General features: G+C 49.6%; 2 protein-coding genes across 5 annotated transcripts in view; one reads left to right on the top strand and one right to left on the bottom strand.

Moving 5' to 3' along the window:
• The window catches only part of Ctcf-dt (CTCF divergent transcript), a 42867-nt gene that overhangs the window by 5881 nt on the left and 10166 nt on the right, over window positions 1–26820 (top strand). The window lies entirely within an intron of this gene.
• Window positions 10036–25478, bottom strand: Ripor1 (RHO family interacting cell polarization regulator 1). Of its 3 annotated transcripts, XM_026413302.2 has the most exons (23): window positions 25364–25478; window positions 20952–21042; window positions 17683–17809; window positions 17410–17562; window positions 17168–17246; window positions 16715–16738; window positions 16566–16619; window positions 16281–16433; window positions 16121–16184; window positions 15998–16041; window positions 15778–15903; window positions 15138–15286; window positions 14935–15064; window positions 13513–14850; window positions 13303–13424; window positions 12383–12518; window positions 11970–12105; window positions 11664–11825; window positions 11262–11420; window positions 10933–11129; window positions 10761–10844; window positions 10562–10652; window positions 10036–10421 (listed from the first exon to the last, which is right to left on the bottom strand). In XM_026413302.2, exons 2-23 carry the CDS (start codon window positions 21031–21033, stop codon window positions 10324–10326), a joined length of 3708 nt encoding a protein of 1235 aa, XP_026269087.2. In that variant the 5' UTR covers window positions 21034–21042; window positions 25364–25478; the 3' UTR covers window positions 10036–10323. The 3 variants fall into 3 exon arrangements, with proteins under 3 accessions (XP_026269087.2, XP_026269089.2, XP_026269088.2); XM_026413304.2 differs by lacking the exon at window positions 20952–21042; XM_026413303.2 differs by lacking the exons at window positions 20952–21042; window positions 25364–25478 and adding an exon at window positions 18646–18772.

Here is a 26820-nt window from a genome sequence, read left to right as displayed (position 1 = left end):
GTGCTTCTCTGAGAAAGGGCTAAAAAAAATGGTGAAAATTACTAGGAAGAACCATAAGTGTATGTTTTCTTTTCCCTATAGGAAATCCTGATGTGCCCTACTTTGTGTTCCTAAGACCAAGGAACAGAAAGCCAAACCAACATGATAGAATATTTCAGGCTGGGCAGAGCAAGCTGAAAGAGGTGATAGTATTATGATAAGAGCCTATAAGACAGTTGGGATAATAAAAATAAGAACATGTTTGTTCCCTGAAGTTCTAACCCAGACTTTCCCAGCCATGAGAACTGTGGGCGCATTTTATGATTTATAAAGGGTAGTTTTAAATCATAATCCCAAGAGATGAGTATTGTAGGGTATCATGCAAAGGAGATAGGAAATTATAAGAATACTCCCTCATTTTTTTGAGAATGTGAGGGAAGGAGTGTTTTTCCCTTGGACTATCTCAGGTTTGTAGTCCACAGGAGTATTCAGGGCATTATCAGCAGAAGACTGTCCCACTTACCACATGGCTTTGATAAAGTCAATATATTTTAAGATCTGGTTCTCAGCCTCACAGGTGGGACCATAAACCCAATGTAGTCTTTATCCTGACAGCAGATCTCTCAGGGGTCAGATACATAGGAGTTTGATGGATAAGCAGATTGATGCCTTACTGACAAATGAACTAGCGACCTTATGCTGGTAAAAGGCATATCATTTCCCTACAGGAGAGAGTGGAAAGCCAAATTACTAGAAAGTATTTATCAAAATAAGCATATAACCATCTCAATATAATTAACTGTCTGGATGTGGGAGTCATATTTTCTTGGATTCAGATCTTCTCTTGGCTTCTTAGTAGTTGTGTGATCTCAGGTAAATTTGTGACAACTCATCTACAAATTGCTTCTCTATAAGATGAATGATAATTATAGTTGAAATAATAGTAAGGAATAAATGAGCAAATACTAGTAAATCTTCTGGCATAGTTCTTGGTACCAGTAATCATATGATGAATGTAAACTATTGTTATTCCTTAATTTTGTCATGTTATACTTCCTCACTCCCAGGTCCACCTTCTAATAAATTTGATCTTTCTAGATTCATTATTAGACTCAGGTAAGTTTCTTGTTAGGTTTTCCCTTGGTCTTGGAGCCAGAAAGAGGCATACTTTGTGCTGATCCTCGTAAAAATTCTATTTCCAAGATCTTCCTTGGCTCCTTTTATGTCCCATGTAGCTTGTAGTAATTGTGATAATTTAGGTGTTTTGTTGTTGTTATTGTTTTGTTTTTAATTCTTTAAAAATTAAAGAATTTTTTCATCAACAGATGAAGCAAGAATCTTCACTTTTGTATATAGCCTAAAGGCCTAATCCTTCTGTTGTCTTTGTACTTATTGAGAATGGGTGAGATGTGGTCCAGTTCAGCAAATATTTATTTTCTTTTTTCGGTATTGGAGATTGAACACAGGGCCTCATGCCTACTAGGCAAGAGCACTATTTCTAAGCTACATTCCCAACCTCAGTTCAACAAATATTTATTGAGTACCTTCTATGTGTATAGCCCCATTTTAGTATTGGAGATTCAAAGATAATTCTGATTTTTTAAAAAATTAATTCAGGGGCTGGGGATGTGGCTCAAGTGGTAGCGCGCTCGCCTGGCATGCGTGCGGCCCGGGTTCGATCCTCAGCACCACATATAAACAAAGATGTTGTGTCCGCCGAGAACTAAAAAATAAAAAAAAAATTAATTCAGGGCTGGGACTGTGGCTCAGTGGTAGCACACTTGCCTGGCATGTATGAGGCACTGGGTTCAATTCTCAGCACCCCATATAAATAAATAAATAAAGGTCTATCAATAATTTTTTTAAAAAATTTAAAAAACATTTTTAAAAATTAATTCAATCATTCTTAAAACAGGAAAAAAAATGAACTCAGAAAAAGGAGCAAATCATTTTCTAGTAGTATCTCATTTCAGCTGGATCTAAAAGATTACAAAGGTATTAATAGGTGAGACAAGGTGTTTAATGTGAAAAGTTATGATCAAGGGCGTAAAAGTACATAAGAGTGTTGTGAGGACAGCAAGTCCTCCCATACCATGGGCTAGAGGTAATAGCAATGCTAAACCTCATAAAATATTCGGAAAGCTTTCCCTGTCTACCAACTTTAATTGCCCAGACCAACCTTTCTCTTAACCATTTTAACGATTTCCACATCATCTCCAGATTATGGGATTTTTTTTTCCTTATTGATGTCTGCTTTGTTCAGACCCGTAAAATCCGTATTTTTTTTTCTTTTTTAGTTATGAGATGGACACTATATGTTTGTTTATTTATTTATTTATTTATTTATTTATTTATTTATTTATTTTTATGTGGTGCTGAGGATCAAACCCAGTGCCTCACATGAACTAGGCAGGCACTCTTCCACTGAGCTACAGCCCCAGCCCCCATATTTATTTGTTTTTTATCACTCAGCTCAAATGATTGCTCTGTTAAAGTCTAAAAGACTTTAGGGCTGGGGTTGTAGCTCCATGGTAGAATGCTTTGTGGGAGGCCAACCTTACACGTGACTGAATTACACTCCCCAGTTGGGTGCTGAGGCTCTCAGTCACAGAAATGTGGCATCCTTCTTGGGTGCAAGGGTCGGTGTCTCGTGCATTGGTGTGTCTTGCTACAGCCCCTTGGGTGAAGCTACGCTCACCTGTTTCTTTGTAATATAACCCCTTGCCCTGTTTAGGATAGAATCTTCCATGGAAGTGCCTTGTGTGTGTCCCCTTCTCTTACTGTGCCCTTGGGTGTGGCCTACCCAGGTGTCAGTCAACCTGCTGGCAGAGGACATCATGAAGATAGACTCAGCTCCCTGAAAATAAAAGGGGTCAGCGGGTGTTCTCGCTCTCTCTCTTTCTGCAGACCCTTAAGGTCAGAGGAGCCATCACAGCGACCCCAAAGAAAAAGGTATTTGTGTCTCTTGTGTGGTTATTTCATGTAGCCCAGTTAGCCCAGTTTAACTGGAGTGACCCCTGAGCCTTTTATTCTCGAGAACAGAAACCCAGCAGTGCTTGCCTAGCGTGTGTCAGGCAGTTAGTTCAATCCTCAGCACCACATAAAAATAAATAAATAAATAACAGTATTGTGGGGCTGGGGTTGTGGCGCAGTGATAGAGTGCTTGCCTTGCATGCATGGGGCACTGGGTTCAATCCTCAGCGCCACATAAAAACAAATAATATGTCCACCTAAAACTAAAAATACATAAATAAATAAATATTTTTAAAAATAACAGTGTTTTGTATCTACAACTAAAAAAGCAAAAAGACTAAAAGTCTAAAAGACTGTCTCATACTTAAGAAGTAGATTAATTTTGTCATTTTTACTCATTTCTGCATTTTCCAGGCACCTTTCAATAATCCATCTCTTGGGGCTGGGGTTATAGCTCAGTTGTAGAGCACTTGCCTAGCACATGTGAGTACTGTGTTTGATCCTCAGCACCACATAAAAATAAAGATATTGTTCATCTATGACTAAAAAAAAATCCATCTCATCTGTACATATTTTACTTTTCAAAACATCTTCATGTTCATGCTTTTTTTTTCTTTTAGTGTTGGGTATTAAACTATTGAAATATGCTAGGCAAGCACTCTACCACTTAGCTACACTCCCTGCCCTTTGTATTTTTTACTTTGACAAACAGGATCTCACTAAGTTGCTGAGGCTGACCTCAAACTTGGTGATCCTCCTACCTCAACCTAAGTAGCTGGGATTATGGGCATGGGCTACTGTGTGCCTGGCTCATGTCTACCCTTTATTTCTTTCTTCTTTTTTTTTTAATTAGTATTATTTTTTTTTTTTTGTAGTTGTTGTAAACAGACAGAACGCCTTTATTTGTTTAATTTTATGTGGTACTGAGGTTCAAACCCAGTGCCTCACACATGTTAGGCAAGCACTCTGCCACTGAGCTACAGCCCCAACCCTCATGTCTGCCCTTTCAAGTGATGCTTACAGCTGTACTTAATAAGTCAGGTGCAGTTTTGTTGTAAATTCAAGAAATGAAATGACTTTTTAATATCCTTCTGCAACTTCTTGGCAAAAGCAGACCAAGTACTGAGAACTTTTAGTTCCACTTTTAGCTCCCTCTTCCATTGGCAACACGAACTCCTCACTCAATTAGATAACTTTTTTTTTTTTTTTTTTGGAAGCAAGTTCTCACTATGTTGCTCCGGCTAATCTTGAACTCCTGGGCTCAAGTGATCCTCCCATCTCAGCCTCCTAACTCGGGGATTATAGGCCGGTATCACCAAACCCAGCACAATCTTTCTGTTTTATAGTAATCCTCTGGAGATGATACTTCAGTTCTGAGGTTGCCTTAGAAGGGGAAGAGAGGCCTATTGTGTGGACCCTGAGTGTCCCTGCTCTCTGACTTCTCCCACTTTTCCAAATTGTTGTTGCTAGTGGTAATGAGGATTGAACCCCAGGCTTGGTACATACTACCACATGCTGTACCACTGAGCTACACCACTCAGCCCCCCAACTTCTCTAATTTTTACATGATTTGTTGGGCACGGGGGGATTTCTGCCCTAAACTTGGCTGGACAGTAATGCTACAACCCAGAGGAAGGGCTTTTTTTTTTTTCCTTTTCCTTTTTTAAATTCTTTTTAGATATACATGACAATAGAGTATATTTTGACATACATACATACATGGAGTATTACTTATTCTAATTAGGATCCCATTTTTGTGGTTGTACATGATGTGGAGTTTCACTGGTTGTGTATTCGTATATGAACATAGGAAACTTATGTCGGATTCATTCTCCTGTCTTTCTTAATCCCATACCCCCTCCCTTCCCTTCATTTTCCTTTGTCTAATCCAGTGAATTCCTATATCCTCCACCCCCCACCAGAAAGGGCTATAATGGTAGAAATTTCAGATACCTTAGGCAGCTAACAGTTGAAGTTTAGTTTTGTTTTATTTTGTTGGCACTGGAGATTGAAACAGGGGGTGCTGAGTCATATCTTCAGCCCGTACCCAGGTTTATGCTATAGGCTAGGAAATATGAGAGGGAGATGGTATCCATAGAGGAAGGGTTTTGAGTTTATAGGCTTCTTCAACTTTGAACATATGGTACTTTCCTGCTCAAAATGTTTTGGAGTTGCTTTTGAGATAAGTCTAGGACATCAATTGAGAAGTTAGGTATGAGGAGCCCAGAATTAGATTTATTAAAGACTCTTTTTTTCATAATTTTTTTTTTTTTTTTTTTTTTTTTTTGGTGGTGGTGGTACTAGGGATTGAATCTAAGGCCTCACGCATGCCAAGCAAGCACTCTGCCACTGAGTCACATCTCCAGCCCTTTGACAGATTTTAGGTAATCAGCAAAAGGCATTTCTTGATCAGCTAATGTGTATCTGGCCTTGGGTGCTAGGTATGATAAAGGGAGATGCAGTTTGGTCAAACAGAGGTTTTTCTGGACCTATGCCAGACCTGCTAAATTGGAACTTCATGGAAATTCTTTGGTGAACTCAAGCTGGAAAGACCTAACCTGATTTCATTTATAAGAAATATCCAGAGGGTTAGGGATGTAGCTCACAGATAGAGCACTTGCTTATTATGTGCAAGACCCTGGGTTCAATCACCAGTACTACTACATACACAAAAAATGTGTGTGTGTGTGTGTATCTTCAAAATAGGCAAATATATAGAGACACAAAGTAGATTAGTGCTCACCTAGGACTGGGAGAGGGGGAGAATGTGGGGACCTTATAGATAATAGCTAAATGGCAGAGTGGTTTTTTTTTTTTTTGGGGGGGGTTAATGAAAATATTTTAAAATTGTGATGGTTACACAACTCTGAATATACTAAAAGTAATTAATTGTATGCTTTAATTGGTTAAATTGCATGATATGTGGATTCTCAACAAATCATTCAAAAAAAAATATATATATATATATAACATGGACCAATTTCCACAGTAACTTCTACAGTGGCTCAGGTACCTAGGTAGCTGGTGACTCCAAGACCATTATCTTTCCTAGACCTGGGAAGTACTTGTTACCTAGAATAGTCAACAAAACTTTTGGATGCACCATACTTATTTACAAAGTAAATAAGCAATTGTAGTGGGGTATGATTATTATTATACCAGGGCAATTGTAGTTTCTTGTAACAAAAGCAAATTGGAGGAATGGGGACATGGAAAATTAGACCGAGTTTAAAAATATTTAGTGCATTTATCTGAGAGGATTCCAATGGTCATGATGAGGGGATTGAGGAAAGAGTCAAAGATGAGGTTCAAGTTTTATGACTAGGTAATTAATGACCCCAAGAGTCCTGGAGGAGAAACAATGTTTGAGGTGTTGAGTTTGATTTTGTTAAGTTTGAAATGCCCCAGATGTTCAAAAAGTGTCCAGTTAGCAGTTGAATGCAAGGGTTATAAGGGAGATGAGAGCTATGTAATGATTGGCATAGAGCCTCAGGATTAGGTGGGAGTTAGAGGAATGGATAAGGTAGTCCAGGGAGTGTGTTTGAAGAAAGAGAAGGAAGCCAGGTGCAGTGGTGTGTGCCTGTAATTCCAGTGACTCAAGAGAGGCTAAGGCAGGAGAATCACTAAGTTTGAAGCCAGTCTCAGCAACTTAGTGAAATCTTGTCTCAAATTAAAAAATAAAAAGGTTCAGGATGTAGCTCAGTATTAGAGATTGCTGAATTCAATACAGTATGTCTCCCCCCACCCCCCTGAAAAAAAGAGAAGGAAGAGGAAAGGGCCTATAGTGGAGCCTGTGGGACAGCATTTAAGGGGAATACTTGATGAGGAAGAGGAGGTTGTAAGGAGACTCAAAGGAGTTAGCTAGAAATGTAGGTGTTAGCCCATAGTAATTCAGCTGCTCTAAGTCAGCCTTTACTGATCCCCATGACTTGAGTGTATGGTAAGTTCAGAGACAATGGAGATTTGACTTTTGACATCAAATTTGAACTACTAGTGGCCATCACCTGATCATAAATTCTGGAACAAGTAGCCTCTTTCTTGCAAGTCAGTGGCAGTCTTATTTTCTAGATGATAGATCCAGCTTCCTTAGCGGTTTACATGAGTTACTGGAGTCTTCCCAAGCTCACCCTCCTATATCAAGCCAGAAAAGGCAAGCCCAGAAGTCAAGTCAAGAGCTTCTGTCCACCTATGGATCCTCTAAATAGGGCACTCCAGGGCTATCTAGGGGGAGGAAGGGAAGAGAGGCAGCATGTCATATGCTTGGAGTTCAGCAAATTGTACCCACACACCAGGCACAGAAACACACAAGAAAAGCGCCCCCACTTTGTGGGCGAGACAAAGAAGCAGTCCTATTCCCACGTGTCAGCCCATCTGCTTCTTTGCCTTCACAAACATGCTTTTTTCTTTCTTTCTTTTTTTTGGTTCTCTGCAGCTTTGAATAACATGAGGAAGAAGAGTGGGAGACAAGAGGAAAGGTAAGGTTGAAAGAAGGCAAGAGGAAAGGAGGGAAGTAGGAAGAAACTCCAGCAATAACCAACACAATAAATTGTATCCTGGACCACCTCGACCTGGCCCCTTTTTTGCATTTTTATATCAACTTCCTCCTTGCAAAACCCTGAAGACAATGGCCAAGGCATGGCTGTGGCCTGAGTGGACTCAAATGATGGGGCACTTCTTAGTGTGTCCCAGTCTTGGAGGCCCACTTGTATTTGGGCTAACACAGTCTCCATAGTACAGCTGGAAACAGGCTTTCCTTGCCCTGGTACCTGTTACTCTTGATGATGTCATCAACCTCCCATCACCTGGGGCAGCAGGCTCCTTGAGTCCAAGGCAGCAGAAACAAGTGTGCATGACAGCAGAATAGGAATTGGAGAAGTGTGCTTTTCCCTGTGTGAAGGCCAGTGGGAGGCATCCATAGGGATTTAGGAGGCAGGGGAGGTTGGAGGTAGGAGGACAGGAAATACTCCTATCCTTCACCATCCCATAGACCAGGGCCTAAGCCTGAGCAAAGGAGGCCTGACTTCCAATCACAGATGGATAGAGGTTGAATGGTTGTTCTGGGGTTGATCCATGTTGCTCTGAGCAAGCAAGACTTACAGAGACCTCAGGGTCTGTACCGTGTTTGTGTTGGTCTTTATAGTTCTTCACTTGGCTGTGTTCACAGTACCCTAATTCTAGCTCCTGCCTTCCTGGACTTTCACACCCACCCTCAGCCAGAGCTAAAGACCAGGCTCTGGCCTCTGGACCCTCCTCGTAGAGGGGTTCTTTTCCTTCCTAACATTGGAGAGCAGGGATTTCTCAGCAACAGTCCTAGTTGATTACTGGCTGACATAATGGCATTTTTCCATCCTCCATTTTTGGCCCAGGCCCTGCTGTGTTCTGTTTTATGGATTGAGCTGAGCTTGTGCCGGCCCAATCATTTCATATACACTTTCCCAGGACCTGGTCAGCTAGTGTTTGCTTCCTTTATTCCTTTTTTTTTTTAAGAACTTCTTTTTCCATATCTTTATTTTTTATTTATTTTTAATGTGGTACTGAGGATTGAACCCAGTGTTTCACATGTGCTAGGCAAGCACTGTACAACTGAGACCCAACCCAGTTCCCTTTATTCCTCTTCCTGCTATACCAGTAGGCTTCTTGTGAGGCTTCAAGCCTGAGAGGCTTCTAGTGATGGTTCAGGAACTGACCCTTCTGCAAACAGCCCATGGGGCAAAGCTGTAATCAGCTTTGGACACTGACTTGGTCTTTATGGCTTGATTGCCTTATCTACCCCATGTCACCCCAGCTGACTACCGAAAAAGCTGAACTAGACTATCTCATCCATGTCACCCTTCATAGTTACAGACAGAGCTGGGCCGATGTATGAAGACTGTTGTCTGCCTGCCCCCACCCCTACTAGCCTAAAGTGAGCCACCTGCGTTTACACACAGGTGTTTCCTGTGTGCCTTCCTGTTGCCGTTTTTTTTTATTCCCCCCCTGCTCAATGTGGCTTCCCCAGCAGGTGGTTAAGGCCCCAACCAAACCTCTTCACACTGCTCTAAAGCACTGGGGGGTAGGGCTTCTTAGGGATCTGGGTCAACCTGTACCTCCCCACACAACTGTTGGTACCTGATTGGCTCTTCCAGAGTGCAGGCACACATGTATTCCCTGCGACACTTGTATGCACATGTTGTGACATAAATGTGCTCCCACCACAGGCACTGAGACATCAGAGTGGGCTCAGGGAGGGAGAGGCCCTGTCCATGCACTATCTCCTTAGCTGTGGATAGTGGAAGTTCTAAAAGGAGACGGGAAAGGATAGAGGGTATATTTCTCTACTTGGGTGTGGGTCTCCCCTCTTTGGAACATGCCTGCCATCCTGTAGTCTCACTCCATTCTTCCACAGGTTCTTAATCTCCTGGGTTAACACATTCATGTACCAAGCAACTCTAGGGTTAAGGAACCACCTTCCAGGAGCCCTGCTTCCTGCACAGCACAGATCTGCCATCTGTTGGAAGCCACAGGGTTCAGCAAATTTGTTACTACAGAGAATGAGGCAGCCCGGGGAGGGAAAGGACTTTGTCCTGGGTGACAGGACAGACATCTGGGTCTCCAGCCTCCCTTTGGCAAGATTCTCCTCTCCCTGGCTCCTCAGTCTCCAGTAGGTACTTCTCTTCCCAGAACACCCAGAAGCCTGGCATCCACTGATGCAGCTCTGCTGCCCCCTCGTGGCCCGAAGTGCAGTCACATCATGCAGGCTTTTCCTGCCTGCTTCCCTTTTGCTCCCTGGCCACATACGTTCCCAGGACTGGCACCCTTTGGGCCTCTCTGAGCCAACTCCACAGTTCAGCTCCACCCACAGCTGTTGTTCCTAGGCCCAGCTGCAGGCTGAGCCTCTTTAGCAATGCTTTCTACCCTCTTCCCCTGCTCTCTTCCCCAAACCCAGTTCCCAGCCTCTGGGCTTTGTTCCACCAGGATTTCCAGGGCAAGTATGAATGCTGTTGTCACAGCTGGAGTGTGGACACACCATTGTCAGGAAGGGCATGTCAGAGGGTCAGGAGTGCATGTAGGAAAGATTTTTTTTTTAATTTTATTTTCTGTAAAACTCTGTAAATAAAATACAAAACCAAGGGATGTGGTGAGGCAGAGGCAGGGTAACCAGGCCCTGGACACTCTGTGGCAAGGGATGTGCTGAGCCGAGGCTGGGAGGCACTTGACATCGGACACTGACTCTACCAACCCCAAGGGCAACAGAAGAATATATTAGATTTTCATTGATAGGAATCTGTGGGGAGGGAGGGGTTTTTGGAGCCAGCCCTCACCCACCCTGCCAGTGCCTGGTGAGCCCTGAAAGTAGGGGCAAGGAGCAGTAGGAGTATGTGTATGGAGAGTTTAGAATGCTGTACTGGCCATGCTGCTGGGCCCAAAAATTCGAGGCAGGGCATCCAATGACTCTTCCAACCGTCGGTGAGCAGACTGTCCTTCTTCCCCTGTAATGCATGAGGATGAGATCAGGAGTGGCCCTAGATGCATCCTGTCCCTTCCATCTCCAGCCCTATCTCACCCTATTCCCATAAGCTAAGATGTCCCAGAATCTACCTGACCCACATCGTCCATCTCCTAGCCTTACCACACTGCTGCAGGCTCTGACGGGCAGCTTCCCTTACAGCTTCTGTGTCTGTTTGGCACAGGTACACCAGGGGCTCAATGCCCTCAGGAGCCTATCAGGGAACAGAATATCAAGGTGGGTTCAGTGAAGTAGGTAGGAAGGGCCCAGGGGTGGGGGTGCCAGAGGGGAGAGAAAAGGTGGATGGGTTGTCAGGGTTCACCTTGATACAGCCCAGGGCCAGGCAGCCAGCCACTCGGATCTGTATATCTTCATCTTCAAGCTGATCCAGGAAGCACAGGAGGGCCTGGGCAAGAGCAGGAAAGCAGATTTTATCAGATAGTGGGAACCCAGGACCCTAGTCCTTGCCTTCAAGGAAGCCCTGCCCGACTCACCCTTTCTCGGAAGGCAGGATCCAGGGACAGGCTCCGGAGCTGCGTACTGACAGCAGCCATGACCTTGTTGTTGCCATGGACAAGCAGGGAGCTGAGGGCCCGAAGCCCATCCTTTTGCAGACGCCCCTCTGGTGCCAATCTTAGGGCCTTCAGCACAATAGCCTGGTCATCAGAGTTCAGATTCCGCACCAGTAATACTGAAAGAAGGAAGGAAATGAAGAGTTGGGACAAGGTGGCAAGACAGGAGCCTCCTAGGATCAGAGGCCTTGTTCTTAAGTCTCATCCACACCCTCAGATACACCCATTTGTGATCAAGGCCACTGACTCACCCTCCTCAGCAGTCTCAGTTACATAGGTCTCCATGGAAGGGCTGTCCAAGGCTTCCACATAACTCCAGAACTGGAAGATAGTGAGCTGCTCCCCAGGGCTTGGTTGGGGCCTCCTGGGCAGTTTCTGCCCCAGGGCATCCTCCAGGAACTTCACACACACTGTGGAAGGCAGTGCCACAGTCAGGATGGGTCTAGGCTTTTAGTAGCAAAAGAATGCTCCTGTCCCATGCTCACTTGCAGAGTCTCCCTGCCTGCACACCCTAGCCACATGGGCATAGTCCTTTGTTATTTCTCCCTAGCACTCAGCTCATATGTCTGTTTGGGTTGACTTGGCCTTCCCTGAGGTCTCTGTCATCAGGGAGCCAAGGAAGGACAGAAGGGGCAGGTAGACAGCCCACTCACCAGCCTCGGCTAAGCCTGGCTGGCGCAAGGAGAGACGGGCACCATACTGGCTGCAGAAGGTGAGGAGCACCCGCTCCACAGGGCAGATGAAGGGGCTGAGTCCCTCCGTGCACTGGTCCCAGAAGGCCAGGAAGCCGGGCCGAGAGGCTGAGAACTGTACCACTGTGGGGAGGTGGAAGGAAGGGGGTAGGAAATCATCAGCAACAGGGCAAATGGAGGTGGGGGCAGACAGACATGTAGATAGGAGTGGGGTAAGATAGGAGCTTCAAGATGGGCACCAGAGCTCAGGTACATAAGGGCCCTTACCATCTTGGGCAGAGGTGGCAGGGATCTCCCATAGCCTGCTAAGCTCGCATACTGCCTCAAGCACTCGGGCTTCCCGCAGCAGCCGCTCTAGGGCCCATGCCTCCTGGCAGCGAAGGGGCCCAAATGTGCCCAATTTCTGAAGAACAGGGGTGGCTGAGTAGTTCAGACCCTGGGTACAGCTTGGGAGAGATGGAGTCCAGGGACTACAAGCAGAAGCATGCATTGGGAGAGACTAGGAGGTGGGGAGGGAAACCAGAATGTGGGAGGTCTTCCATTCAGCAAGAGCCAAATGCCAGAATCTTGGGACATTAGGGTATGGAACTCAGAGGAGGCAGAGAGGACCAGGATTAGAGTGCAGGCTCTCTGGAACAAGGGGTACAAGGGAAGGGCAGAGGAAATAACACTAGCCTCACCAGTAGGAGGCGGCTGCAGTGGTGTAGATGCTGGACCAAAGCAGCATCCAGAGCTGGACACCCCGTGCTGAGGGGACAAGCACTGGGTGAGTCTGAGCTGTCCTCAGCCCCAGCCTCCTGGTGGTTGCTTGGAGGCCTGAGAGAAAAAAATGGGGTCAACCCCTCCAAAAGCAAACATCACCATCCGGTCACCAGTTTTATGAAGTTCCTCCCATCCCAGAATGAAAGAACACAATAATGCACAGACAAGATAATTGGTAAGTTCGAGGAGGAAGGGGCTGCAACCAGCAGGAAGTAGCAGGGTTGTCAGTTTGCCCTGTGGCACCTCCAACTAGGACCCCAGGGAGCTGCCAGGGTTGGGATGGGCAGAAGTAAGGTGGAATGGTTTATAACATGAGGACTGTAAAGGGTGCACGGCATGGGGCCAGAACCTGGGAGGGAGGAGGGACTGGGCACGACCCTCAAACCAGAGTTGGTAAGGGTCACTCCAGGACTGAGAGCTGAGGGATTGGGACCTCCAGGAGAGTTGGGATTGAGACAGAGAGGACCGATGCTGGAGCATGCAAAGAATGTAGGGATGCACTGAAAGAGCTTCTTCAGAGGGTAGGTCCAAAGTGAAGCCAACAGAAAGAGGAGGAGCAGGAGGCTCACAAGCTGATGGGGACTGATGGGGGAGGGACTCATTGCAGAGATGAGAAGCTGGATGGCCAGAAGCACTGGAGATAGATGGGGTTGGAGACATGGGCATCAAGGACACACATGAGATATACATGGGAGGAGTGATCACAGCTGCCAACAAATCCATCCTCATGCACTCTACCTGGCCCCACTTCACTTGTTCCCACATCTGCTCCTCCACCTGACATAGCCTTACCTCTTCCCCTTCATCACTTTCCTCTCATTAGCCCCCACAGTCTTACCTGTCCCCAGGACCATCATTGTCTTCATCTTCATCTTCATTGAGGAAGCTGAAGCTCTCCAAGGCATGCTCCACAGTGATGCTGAGACTGGAGGCTCGGCTGCGAGTCAGGCCTTGTCTCTGCTAGGGTAGTAAAGCAAGTGAGAGCTGCTGCTACTACCTGGCTGTCCTCCCTGTGCTGCCCCAGCCCAGCTACCCCAGCCCTCCTTACCAAAAGCAGACTCTCCAGCCGAGTCACCTCCTGCTCCAAGCCCTGCAGCTCTGGAAACTGGCCACGATAGTCATCCAGAGTAGCCATTACAGCCCCCAGGGCTTCCTCCAGTCTCCTGTCCCCAGTCCCTTCAATTGCCCCTGGGACTGAGGCTTGATTAGCTGTGGCCGGGCTAAGTTCTGAATGCTGGGATATAGGAGCTAAGGGTGAGGGAGGGGAGCTTAGGTTCTGAAGGATGGGCTCTGGGGGATCTGGGGCAGGGCTTATGAGAGGTTTCCAACCAGAAGAGACAGGACTTGGGTAGTAAGTGCTAGAGGCTGTGGGTTTTGCCTGAATACAGGGAGTAGAGGCTGAATAGCTACAGGGGTTAGTGCCTGAGAAGGTGACATCTGTAGAGAGGGTGGGAAGTATAGCAATGTCCCCAGAAGTGGAAGAGTTTACAGTTGTAAAGGTGGAGTGTGTGGTTTGGACTACTGGGCCCATAGCATTGCAGGTAGGACTTGTAGTGGTGTGAGTTGACATTCTGGCTTCGTTTGTGGGGCTTGCAGTGGTATGGATAGGACTTGTGGTAGTATGGGTAGAGCTTGTAGTGGTATGGATGGGACTTGGAGTAGTGTGGTTCCACCCTGCCATGGTCTGGGTTGGGCCTGTAGTAGTGGGGATAGAGCCAGTAGTGGTGAGGGTAGAGAGCAATGGCTTGGTGGTAGAACCTGTAGTAGTGGACATGAAGCTTGGAGCACTATTGACAGGGCTTATGGCACTACACGTGGAGTTTATAGTGGTATGGGTGGGGCTTGGCAGCTTAGAAGGGCTAGAATCTGTGGCCTTATGAACTGAATCTTGATATTCAGATGGGACAGGGTCTATAGCTGTGGACACGGGGCTAGTAGTACTGAAAGTAGGGCTTGTGGCAGAATGGCCAGTGTCTGGGACAGAAGGAACACAATTGGGGCACTCCTGGGTGGGATCTAGGTGTATAGGTGAGCTAGGCCCTAGGGTTAGGCTTTCTGAACCCCCAGCCTCCACTGAAGCCTCAGCTAAGGCAGCGTCCACACTGGCCTCACTGATGTGGCTCAGAGTCCGGCTATAGGGGGCATGCCCATTGGCTAAAACTGGGGCCATGGCCCCCACCTCATCCATAGGCCCAGAGCTGAGAGTCTCAGGCCTTCGGAAGGCAACTTGAATGGGCAGAGGTTCAGGCTGCTGCATCAGGGGCCTGGGGGCTGATGAGTGGCGAGCAGTGCCTGAGAGCTGTGGGCTAGATGAGTCATCTGAAGATTCAGATGACAGGGACCATGCTGTTCCATTCTCCAGTTCCTCCTGCCGCCTTAGCATATTCTAAGAGAGAAGGAAGAACATTTCAGAACCATCCCAGAAAAGCCTCTGGGAAATGAAGAGGCCTAGGTCTGGACTGTGACTCACATAGAAGGCCTGCTCCCGAAGTGAGGGTGTGTCTGGTGGGCTCTGGCTATAGGTGGAGAAGCGCTTGGTGACAGTGGAAGCTTTGTTGACAGTAGAAGCAGTAGAGGGCTGGTCATCCTTGTCGAAGGGGCTGAGGACGAAGAGGCCATTAGCAGTGCCACAACCCTTCTGGCCCTGCCCCTAAGATCTTTAGCTCCACCAACCTCCATGTGACTTCTAGGCTGAGTTTGATGGTGCCAAGGTCATTGATGTCCACAGCTACAACCTGGGGCAGGGCAGCAAACAGATCCTTGGTTTCACAGGAGACACTGCCCACAATTACATGGTTGGCCAGACCCTTCAGTTCTGTCACCTGTAGCCAAGAATGTACAGTGGGATCACAGGGATGCAAGGGCCATGAGTTCCTGGTAATCAGAGATATGCATATGTGTAGATGGTCACAGGGTCATGGGGCCATGAGGATTGGAATTCTCAGGGTCATACAGCCATGGAGGCTTGAAGCAGTCTGGTAACATGGAGATAATAAAGGTCTGAGTTGGTAGGGTCATTGAGATCAAGCGAGTTATAATCTCAAGGGGGCTCAGGGGATCAATATTCAGAGTCAGAAGATCATGAGGCAGTTATAGGATCAAGGAGACCATGAAGATAGAAATCATAAAGATTGTTCTCAATGACACAGAGATCATCACAGAGTCATGAAGGTCGAGGGGTCATACATTCACAGAGCCATGGAGCCATGAGGACATCACAAGGGTAAGGGTCTCAGGAAGATTACAAAGGGGTTCACAAGTTCATGAAGTTTACAGAACCACAGTGTCCTACAGACACTGGTAGAGAAGTCACCTTGATGGACAGGAATTCTGTGAGCAGAGGAAGAAAGACGGTTTCTTCACTGTCCCACACCTGCTTTCCACTACCCTCAATGCGGCCCCGTAGTTTCCAACGCTGACGGCCATATTTCATGCAGATCTGAAGAAATAGGCAGGATGAAGCAACCCTTGGAGTTGCAGAGATGCAAGGGCCATGACCTCCATCCCCCCACCTCCCCTGGGCATCCTCATACCTCATACTGATCGCCTACACACAGCCTGGCAAAGCCGGCCAGCCCTGGGAGTAAGGGGAGAATCAGATGTGCCATGTTGAGCACACTCCCTCCTGATTCCCATCTGCCCCCACAATTTAGTACCTTTCATCCGGAGATGAAACTCGCCCAGCTGTGCCTCCAGCTCGCTCTCCAGCATACACATGCTCTGGGAGGAAGGGGTAGGGACAGGAGGGAATGAAGAATCAATCCCTCTCACCAGCCCTGCCACACCCCATGCCTACTTCAGTGACTCCTCTCTCACCTCTGTATACTCTCGATGTCCCCGGGTAGCCTCAGCTAAGCTGTCCCGGGCCTCTCGGCTCCCTGGAGATCCAGTGCTATAGGCGCGGACCATGTTGTAGGCACCATCCCGGAGACGCCGCTGGACACAGTATGCTTCATAGAGCTCATCGATCTGGGAAAGTGAGGGGGGAACTGAGAATCATTACTGGGGTTGCTCACTCAGAGACTTGTACCCTGCCCCCAATTTCCCTATGCTGCCCCAAACCCACTCCCATCCCACTCTGCACTCATGCTGCACAAGTACCTTGCTGGCATGGAACTCCAATCGTCTCAGGAAGCGTTCAATGGACTTGACTTGCTGGGGGAAAGGTGGGTCAGGAGGGACCATAGGCCCAAGGCCCCTTCCCCTCTCCATGAGCCAACCCCTTCGAACACTATTCTATATTCACTCACCTTGTCCAAGTCATATAGAAAGCCCTACAGAGAAAAACAAGAAGAAGTATTTAGGAGGTATAACGAGGACTACACCAGGGGCACTTGCCCACCCAGACCTTCAAGACCCAGCAGAAGCATTCCCTCCTCTGCAAGCTTTTCCTTTTTCCCCAGGAAAAAACCCTGTCCCTCTCCTTACTACTATTACAACATATTCTCCTCTTGTCCTGTCTGTGGGGATCCAACCTCCCCCACTGAGAGCTTCTATGAGCAGCACTGCCCTCAAGTAGAAAGTGTGCACAGCAAAGAAGTTTGAGAAATGCCCTCGGCCTTTCCTAATATTCCCTTTTCAACTCATACCTGGACATAGTTACCACAGAAAATAGCCCAGCTGTCACACAGGCTGGCCCTGCTCAGCCCTCACAATGACAAAGGCAAAGGGCATTAGTCCAGAGCATCCCTACCATCACTCACCAGACGGGAGTTCCTCTTAGACTCCTTTATCTGCCCCTGGAGTTTCTCCTGCTCTTGCTGGTGCACTTCCAAGTAGGCTCTAGAGAAAGAGGTGACAAGAGTCAACTCACTTCTCCAGTCTCTAGCTGCCTAAGGTACTGACAGTAGGAGAGGGTGCCGAACTGGGAAATGTCTTACTAACACAAAGAGTTAGGGACTTGGGGAGGAATCCTAGGACAAAAGGTGGGAGGGGAGTTGCTTACGTCAGGCCCTGCTTAAGGGCAGCATACACCAGGTCCAGCCGCTCTGGCTGCGGCACCTTAGGGGCTGGGTGAGCCACAGAAAACATCCTGGACACCCGGGAGAGCGTTGGGGGCTTTCGTGGAGGCCCCGGCGGGTTGAAGACTTGGAAGTTCCTGAAGAAGAGGCTGCCTTAAGAAAAGGACAAGCAGGAGTCCCCCAAACCCTCATTGCATACCCAGTCCCAATCCCATCGATTCTCTTGACCCAACCATTAATTCCCCTCCACTGCGTACCTGGGCCCGCGCTCGTGACTGCCGAGGACGCCTGCGAAGGACTGGCTCCTATTGACTCGGGCACTGAGCAGGCGGCGCTGCGGCCGCACCGACAGGGACATCATGGAATGAGTCCTCGCGGGGCTCCCTAGGGATGGCGGGGGTGGGGTGTCCAGCACCAGTTGAGTCCCTGAAGCCCCCACCCTGCGGCCGAGTCCCAAGGCTGGAGGAGGTCCTTCCAGTCACCAGGTACAGCCCCAGGGGGCTCCTGCCTTGTTCTTCCTAGCCCGCCGGTCCCCACTCTAATGACAGGGCAGCTGCGGGCGACTCAGCCTCGGACTCAGCGTGGCCTCGGCTCGGCCCCCACTTCCTGCCGTCGAACGGACTCCGCCTGCCCCGGGGCAGGAAGGTGGGGTCGCGCAGGGACCCTCCTCCGGCTGGGAAGGGGCAGGAAAGGGGCGGAGCGCGCAAAGAATGTGCGGAAGCGCCTGTTTATCCGAGGGCGGGGCGGCCTCTCCAGCCCTGCCCCTGATCGCCCCCCCAAGTGGACCCGAGAGCTAGTGCCCCCACCGCGAGAGGCCAAGGGAGGTTACGGGGCGGGGCAGGGAGAGCCCTGTGGAGCTACCGGACAGGCCCGGCCGGCACGGGCCTGGCTGCTGCGACTCCTGCGTCCAGAGTAAACTGCTCCCCTAGCTCCCACCCGCTCCCAGGCGCTGAGACGCCAGGGCCCTCGGGGCTGGGTGCCGGGGGTTTCCCAGAGTGGGGGGCAGTGCTGAGAAGTGCCCCGCCTCCTTCACTTTCCTGTGGTGGCTGAAACCTGGAAACTGAGTCACGGACGCACCCCTTCACCCTTGCCTTTGGCAAGGAAGGATCCTTGGCAAATCCCACCCGTTCCGGCGAAACACGCAACCCCTGGCCCCCAGAATCTGGCCTGCATCCAACGTGGCCAACCCCGAGACTTCGCAGCCCCAGGCTGGGTCCTACCTCTCTTCTTGGCGCTCATGGTAAGTATTAGACAGTCCCCGTCCCGAGCTCCTTCCCCACGTCCCTGACCTCCAGGGCCACTAGGTGCGGGCCCCACTGGGTTCCGCGCTCGTTCCCCGCTGCTCTGGCTTGGCTCCTCTCGTCGCCTCCCCCCGCCCAGTTCCTGCCGCCTGACTCAACCCGCCGGGATGGGGCGGGACCGGCCGGACTAGGGGGGCACCAGGCCTCGGCCCGCCTGGTCTCTGGGAGTGGTGACCAGGGGGAGAGGGCTGACGAGGATTGGGGTCAGGAGTGCGTGTGAAGGGAGTTGAGCACGAGGATGGATAGAATGAGGAAACCGCTGGGGACAGTTAAGACTAGGTAGCTCTAGCTGGGCGTGGTGGGCGCTCCTCACAATCCCAGTGGTTCGGGAAGCTGAGGCAGGAACATTCAAGGCCAGCCTCAATAATTTAGGAAGACCCTGTCTCAAAATAAAAAGTAAAAAAGCTGGGGATGTGGCTCAGTGGTTAAGCGCCCCTGAGTTTAATTCCTGGTACCCCACAGCTAGCACCAAAAAAAAAAAAAAAGGTAGCTCTAAGAGTGGCTGTTGAGGGCTGTGGAGTAAAGTCAACATACAGAGGGCTGAAAGCTGGGGTTCTAAGTGTGTGAAATGTAGAGAGTTGGGCGTGGGGGATTCTGACCAGAGAGACTGCCAACGGAGGGTGGAGAGTAAAGTGCTGAGTATGAGAGATCTGGAAAGCTGAGTAGAGAGAGGGGCTGAAAGTGTGGGACTAGATTAACCCCATATTATATGTTACTTTCCCAAGAAGGAGGTGGAAAAGGAACTGGATGCAAGAATCCCACAGCCCCCTGCACCACTACCACTCTGTACCCATAAGATGGGTGCTCAGTCTGGGCCCTCCTCTTAAGCCCAAGAAAGAGAATCAGGTCCTACTCCCCCATCCAGGGTCTTGTCTCTAGCTGGAGCTGCATCCTAGAGCTGAGGCCCTGGCCTTCTGGTCCCCAGTTCATGGGCCCCTTAGGCTCTGAATTCCCTTGGTGCTTGCTCCCAATATCTCTTTCTTGACTATCTTTGTCCACCTCCAGTATGGATAGAGATCACCATGTCAAGGGTCCATTGGATACCCCATCCTCTAACCATGGAGGGGCTGGATGCTTCCTACTCCATAGACACTCCTGCTTCTTAGGCCCAATTCTGCCACACTGTGTTTACTTTCTCACCCAGCCCAGGTTGGGTTCAGGAGTCTAAATATGCAATAAATCCATCAATCCCCTTACAGATTCAGCTATAAGAGGTCCAAGGACCCCAGTTCAGGAAATGCCATCCTCTTCTACTACCTTGGAGACTGGGTACCATGGACCTACTGGTGATCTATGCATTCCCACAGATTATCCACCCAGTCAACATTGACCATTCTGCTCCTTTTGTCCATCTCCTTGGGAACACCCCAGCCTTATCATCTGCTCTTGAATGCCCCTTTCCTAAACCACATCCACATGTCCACAGCCTCCAAGCTCTCTCCATCACTCTCATTTCACCTGATTTTTACCTGAGACCTCTGGTCCCTTGAGCCCTTAGCTCATTTATTCTGATATTCACTAAGTGACATACTTGAGCCAAGTATGTGCCAGTCACTGGAGATACAGCCTAGAATTTCACAGACACCACCCTGCATGAAGCTCGAAGTCCGCCTCTGCTTTCTTTCTCTCTGCCAGCTCCCTCCTACCTTCTCTATCTTCATTGCATACCCTCCTCCCAGCCTGCATCTACTGCCACCCTTCCATCACTTGCCTGCTGCTACTATCTTCAGCATTCTGTGCCTCTATCCTACCTCGCAGAAACTAACCCTGGCAACCCAACTCCCTGTCTTTGCTGCACCAGCACACAGCCTGGAGGGAGCTGCCAAAGGTCTTGGCACAGCAGACTGGCTCAAACCACAGAGCAATTCTCAACCTCAGTCAGTCCTTACTTCCCACCTGGTAAATCCGCCTGTATGACCCAAGTCTCTTTCTCCCTTCTCATAGAAATGAGTGTTTCAGATTTTCTCCACATGTCTCCAAGCTCAAGTCACTCCCACATGAAGTGAAAACAACCCTGGAAACTATCCAAGTGTCCATCAATAAACAACAAGAATTACTATATACCAAAAAAAATGAAAATATACCATTTCATGTAGCAATGTGGGTGAATCTTACAGTGAGTGGGGGGAAAAGGCACAGAGAGAACTTATGTATGATCCCCTTGATAATGAAGTTCAAAAACAGGCAAAAGTTATCTATATTGACAGACGTCAGATTGTAGTTACCCTTGGATTGCTGTGTCTGGAAGGTGGCACAAGGGGTCTTCCAAGGTACCGGCAATGTTCCATTTCCTGCTCTGGGTTCCATTTCCTGATCCTATGTGGGCATATTTCATTGCAAAAAAATGTATCAACTGTACACTTATGATATATATATACTTTCTCTCTCCCTTCCCTCTGTGTGTGTGTGTCTATGTGAATATTAAAAAACAAAAACAAAAACAAAAACAAAAACAGGATCTCACTGTGTTTCCCGTGGTTGAATTCCTGAGCTCAAATGATATTTCTGCCTTAGCCTCCTGAGTAAGCTGGGACTAAAGGGAACATGCCACCATACCTGACTACTTACTGTATGTATGTATGTGTGTGTATATATATATATATATATATATATATATATTTGGATTTAGTAATAAAGTTGGGTTTATATGAATAATATAAGGGCTGGGGGAATAGCTCAGTGGTAAAGTATGTGCTTGCATGCTGAAGGTGTTGGGTTTGATCTCCAGCAGCGCCTGTACACACTCACAGGTAAATAAGTAACTACAAAATGAAATAACCTCCTGTGGACCTTCCAGCTACCCCATTCTTCACCCCATCTCTCCTTTCTAAGCAGAATTTCTGGAGAAGCAGTCCACCACACTTGCTTACTACTTTTCTCACCCTGGTCCATGTTCTCCACCCTTCCCTGACTGGTCCAGACAAGGTTACCAGTGACTTCCCTTTTGTTGAATCAATCCAGTGTCTAATGTTTAGTCCTTATTCTGCTTGATCTCAGCTAAAGCTTTTGACTTGGCGGGTCCTTTTCTCTTCTTTAAACCCTTTGTCCCCTTGAATTTCAAGAGATAATAAACTCCTGGTTTTCCACCTTCTGCTCTGGCTGCATATTTTCTCTTTCTTTCTTTCTTTTTTTTTTTTTGTACCAGGGATTGAACTCAGGGACACTCCCCAACCATTGAGCCCCATCCCCAGCCCTATTTTGTATTTTATTTAGAGAAAGGGTCTCATTAAGTTGCTGAGGCTGGCCTTGAATTTGCGCTCTTTCTGCCTCAGCTTCCCAAGTAGCTGGGATTGCTGGTGTGCACCACCACACCCTGCCAAACTGTTCATTCTTTATCTAGTAACAACACTCTGTTCTGAAAATTTCAGTCATCTGGTAATGCCAAAAACGCTTTTTTTTTTTTTTTGCTTCAGTGCTTTCTATATGCCAGGTACTGTGCTTTACAGATACCATCTAATTCTGGCAACAACACTATTAATTTACTAGTATAAATTCTATTAACCCCATTTCACAGCTGAGAAACCTGAGGCTAACTGCCTCTGTGACCTTCTTAAGCTTTGGACTTCAGATACCCCTAAAAATGAGGCTAATAATAACAACTGTTACCACTACCTTAGAGGGCTGCTGGGAAGACAGTTAGATAACTCCCTTGTGTAGGTAATGTTTGAGAAAGGGAGAATTGTATGTGGGGTAGGAAAGTTGGGGTAGACATCCTACCTCTCACTTTTAGCACACAACCATTGTGAACTGCTGTCATTATTAATTATTATTACATAGCTAGTAAGTGACAGAGCCAGGATTCAAACTCTATATCTTTAATATTCCTTTTTTGGGGACTCTTGAGAAACATCCTCAGCTACCTCCTGCCCAAAAGTTAAAGCCCACACTCTTTAACATGACCATAAGGCCCTTTGAGGCCTATCTCCTCCCTGCCAATGCCCTGCCCCCCAGCAGCTGTGAACCCCTCATACCTGAAAGGTTCTTCAGCACCTAAGCAGCAGCCCCCATTGCTCCTGCCCTCTTCACTATTCTCAGCCTAATCAACTCTTCCTTCTCCAGGTCTGACCCTCTAACTTCTTCCTCCAGAAAGTCTGCCTGGAGTTGGTTCCCCTTTTGGGGGCACCTCCATAGCTTCCTCTCTTTGACCCCAAGGCCACATAACTCAGTTGTCAGTTCTTCTTTAGGGTTGGTCTTTCCACCAGACTGAATCCTGTGGGAGCTGGCGCCTGTCTGCTTGGCTTCCTACTGTAACCTCTTGGATCCTCCACCAAGGCCTCAGCCCTGGGAGATGGAGGAGGGAGGGAGCTGAGTGGGGCTGCCTGAACACAGGAAGAGGATCCTGACCTGTTGGAAAGGGGTCACTTATAGGAGAGTTGGGGTTGGCTCTGCTGCCCCACCTACTCTCTGTTACCATCAGCAAGTCGGGTACTGCTTCTCCTGAACGGAGGCAAGGTGGAAGGGCCCTGGGATTCTGTCTCAAGCATGCTGATTGTCCCACCAATTTTCTTTCTCTTGCTAAAGCTCTGCTGCCACCTATACCCAAGTTCCACAGAAAGGAGGTTGTGTAACTGCTGGTACAGACTCCCCCTTAATGACCATCAAAACGTACCTCTGACTGACCATTTCAGAGGGTGGGTAGGCAGGATCTCCCCTACTGAGGGTGGATAGGAAGGACTTAACTCCTTGAGCTAAGGGAGAGGGGGGCCATGTCAGCTGGTGAGAGCAAGGGTCTGAGTTCATGTCCTCCCTACAGTCTGGTCTAGACATGGGAAGGAACTCAGATTCCAGGTCATGAAAGGTTAGGGGGCTTGCAGCACAGCCAGACCAGGGCAGCAATGAATGGAACCCTGACCTGTCTGCATGACATCATTTATTGGCCCCCCAAAACCTCCTATAGCCAAGACTGGCACACCCTGTGGGGCAGAAGTTGCGGCCAGGCCACCGGCACTGCCCAGCTCTGCGGTATGCCAGGCCAGCCGCCTGACCGGAGTCCCCCGTCGAGCCCCGCCCCGCTGTAGGGCAGCCCCAGGCAAAGGTAAACAGATACTAAAAATAATCTGGGCCTGGGGCGGCTGCAAGAGAGAAGGGGTTCGCTCCTGAGTCTGCCTCTGTCTCTATGGCAACTGCCCCAAACCCGGCTGCTGACGTCATTCCGCAGCTGCCAACCAGAGCGTGTAGGGAAGAAGGGAGGGGGTGCTGCGCGGCCTGGGACCCCCCACCCCGGAACCGGGCGGAGGCGGCCTGGAGGCCTCACTTCCTGCCGGCCTCCTCCCTGGTCAGCTGGTCACATTCCCTGTCCCGCCGCACGCTGGGAGCGGGGCGGTCTCCCCCGAGCTTAGTCTGAGCCGCGGCGGGGGAACGGGGCCGCGGTGACTCACTCGCGCCCTCCCCGCCTGCTTTTCCACCTGAGCAGGACCCAGCCCGACACCCTGCGTGCAACCCTTACTCCTACCCAAGCCCAGACCCTTGGGACGATTCATCAGGCTTCTCTCTCCCGCCGCTGCCCACAGGACCCAGGACCCGTAGGGAATTGCAAGAGGGAGCCATGCCAGTCCTTCTTGTTCCACTGGAGTATTTTATACTTTAATCCTCAATTTTCACACACTCACCACATCGTCAAATACTACGAAGATGGATAGTGCCGAGGCAGAGATTCAGATCTAATTCCCGCTTCTCCCCAAACCCGCTGTGTGACCTTGAGAATGTTACTAACCTCTCTGGGCCTGCTATGCATCTGCCAGATGGTCATAACCCTCCTCAACAAGCCGTGCCTGGGCTGATTGCGGCAGGCCCAGGGCACAGCCCCACAGATAGTGGCCAGGGCACCGTTATTGTTGTATTGGACTGCACACTGTAGGTGTTGGGGGTGGGGGGCAGCCTGGACACATCAGAAGTGGCTTGGAAAGGTCAGTAAGAGGGTCAGGCTTCAACCGGGACAGGAGGTCAGAAGGTGCTGAAGATGACTTAGCCTGGCCTCTAGCCCTAGTGAGCAGCCCCTTCCCCAAACCAGTTCTGCAGGGTGCCCAGGCCTGGCTGCTTGCCGAGTCCCCACAGCAACCTCCATTTCCAGGGTCTGTTCCAGGACCCCGCCAGGACGATTTTCTCCGGACTCATCTACGCCAGGTTTGGAAGGAGAGCACGGCCTCGGGCCAGGCTCAGTCACCGCGGTCCCCGCCTCAGAGCGGATTAGATCCTCCAGCGGGGCCAGGATAATTAGCTCATCTCGGAGGCCGCCTGCAATCCCCCTCCCAATAGATCAGCCTTCCCCTCCGCAAGGGCCGCGAGCTCCCAGAGAGCGCCCTACCGAGGCCCAGGCTGGCGCCTCGGCCCACCCTCCGGCCTGATCCACCCCAGGGCACCAGGGCACCAGCCACCAGGGCCTTGCCGTGGGAGGCAAGGAGGCAGCGTCTGGCGCTGCAGTCCAGAAGGCGGTGGCTTTTGTAGGAGCGAAGCTGTGTCCTTCGCGCCCGGGGGGAGGGGAGGAAAGAACAGCGCGCAGGGGTCCCAGGAACCAGGCAAGAAGGGACAGGGCCGCAGATCCCAGATCCACCGGGCGCCGCCGGTGCGAAAAGCACCGGAACCGCCGCGCCCGCCCCCCTCCCGGGCTTCGGTCCCCGGAAACCGCGCGGACACTCACATGGCTGCGCTGGGCTGCGAGGACCTCGCGCTCACGGTGCGCGCTAGGCGCTGCCCGGCCTGGTCGCGCCACAGCTGCCGCTGTCGCCGCCGCCGCCGCCGCCGCCGGCGCCTGCTCCTCCCGCCGCCCCGCCCCTCCCTTTGCCCGCTGGGCCCCTCCTCCGGCGCTCCCCCGGCTCCAGCACCCCTGGAAGCGCCCACGGCTCGCTCCGCCCTCTCGGGTAACGGGGCAAGCTGGTGGCCCGCCCAGTCCGCCAGCTTGTAGGGAGAGGAGATCTTGGCAGACGCAAGGGCGTCCGCGGGAATGGGGTAGCTTTTTGGGAGCCACACGCAGATCTTAAAGTGAGAACGCTAAGGAACCCCTCCTGTTAGTTCCTCCCCAAGTCCCTACTGCTGTAGAGACATTTCAGACCCGGTGTCTATGGCCATCTGAAATGGGTCTAGTGCCGTTTGTGTTGGTTTTTGGGAAGGCTAGAGGAAGATTAGAAGCCTAGCTATTTGACACCTTCTTTGTCCAGACCATGATCCCCATACCTCCCTGCTTTTCAGCCGGCCTCAGTTTCCCCACTGTGAGATCAGGCTGCCCTTTCTGTCATTGTCTGGCTGGTAAGCCTGGGCTCATAGCTAGATCATGCATTCACCGCTCATTGGGTTTTGTTTCCTGGAGAGTCGCAGGCTGTGCTCCTGGGGCATTGGTGGGGACCCTGACAGGATTCTTGTTTGCAGACTTGGGGCACATGCTGGCCATGGGGGCCAGAGCCCATCTTTCCTAAAGCCTTCACTGGCATGCTAGCTCTCCCCAGGAGTAGGTCGAGGTGGAGCTAAGAGCTGATCTCGCCCTCGGTTTAAAGGCTAGCTCCACTCTCCCACCCCTCCTATATTAATCAGACACAACTGACCTCCAAACCTGGGCACCCTGAGTCCCCACCCGTAGTCCTATTCATCTTTAGAGGCAAGTCAGGCATACCCAGAAGTGGCAGAGGAACTTTAAGAGGTTTTTTAAATATCTGTCCCTGACCCATGTCCTGAGAGCTTTTTCTGACAATCCAGTATGGTAGAGAACCTCTGGGCACTGACATCCCCTCCATCCCAGGCTCTTACCAGAGACACCCCCCAGCCTCTCCCAGTTCTCCACTTCTCCCAAAGCCCTCATCTTAGTTTTCTTTTCTCCAGAGCCCCATCTGTTCCAGAGCCTTGGACCCATCAGTTCTCATGTTTGTCTAATGATACCCTCTTTTTCCTTTGCCCTCATCTTTGCAAAGCACCATTTTTTTTTTTTTTTTTTTTTGGCCAGGCCATAGACTGAACCTCATTGGAATTCTCAAAACTGGCACCAATTGGCCTCTGACCACCTCTAAAGTCACCTCCTCAGCAAAGCATCCTCCAAGCCCTTTCTTTGCACATCCCCTCCTCTTGCTACTCTCTATACAGCTTCCAGTCAGTTCTCTTCATGCCACT

This window comes from Urocitellus parryii, chromosome 15 (genome assembly GCF_045843805.1).
Source record: "Urocitellus parryii isolate mUroPar1 chromosome 15, mUroPar1.hap1, whole genome shotgun sequence".
NCBI classification, from domain to species: Eukaryota; Metazoa; Chordata; class Mammalia; order Rodentia; family Sciuridae; genus Urocitellus; species Urocitellus parryii.
Note: the sequence above shows the minus strand (reverse complement) of the source record. Positions and strands in the feature narration are given on the sequence as shown.

Coding starts and splice junctions, on each gene's coding strand:
- Ripor1 (XM_026413302.2), bottom strand. CDS start 21,033: ATGGAACCCAGAGCAGGAAATGGAACATTGCCGGTACCTTGGAAGACC. Junction 13,425..13,512: donor GGCTGGAGAGTCTGCTTTTG/GTAAGGAGGGCT, acceptor TTACTACCCTAG/CAGAGACAAGGCCTGACTCG. Junction 12,519..13,302: donor AATGATGGTCCTGGGGACAG/GTAAGACTGTGG, acceptor TTTTTCTCTCAG/GCCTCCAAGCAACCACCAGG.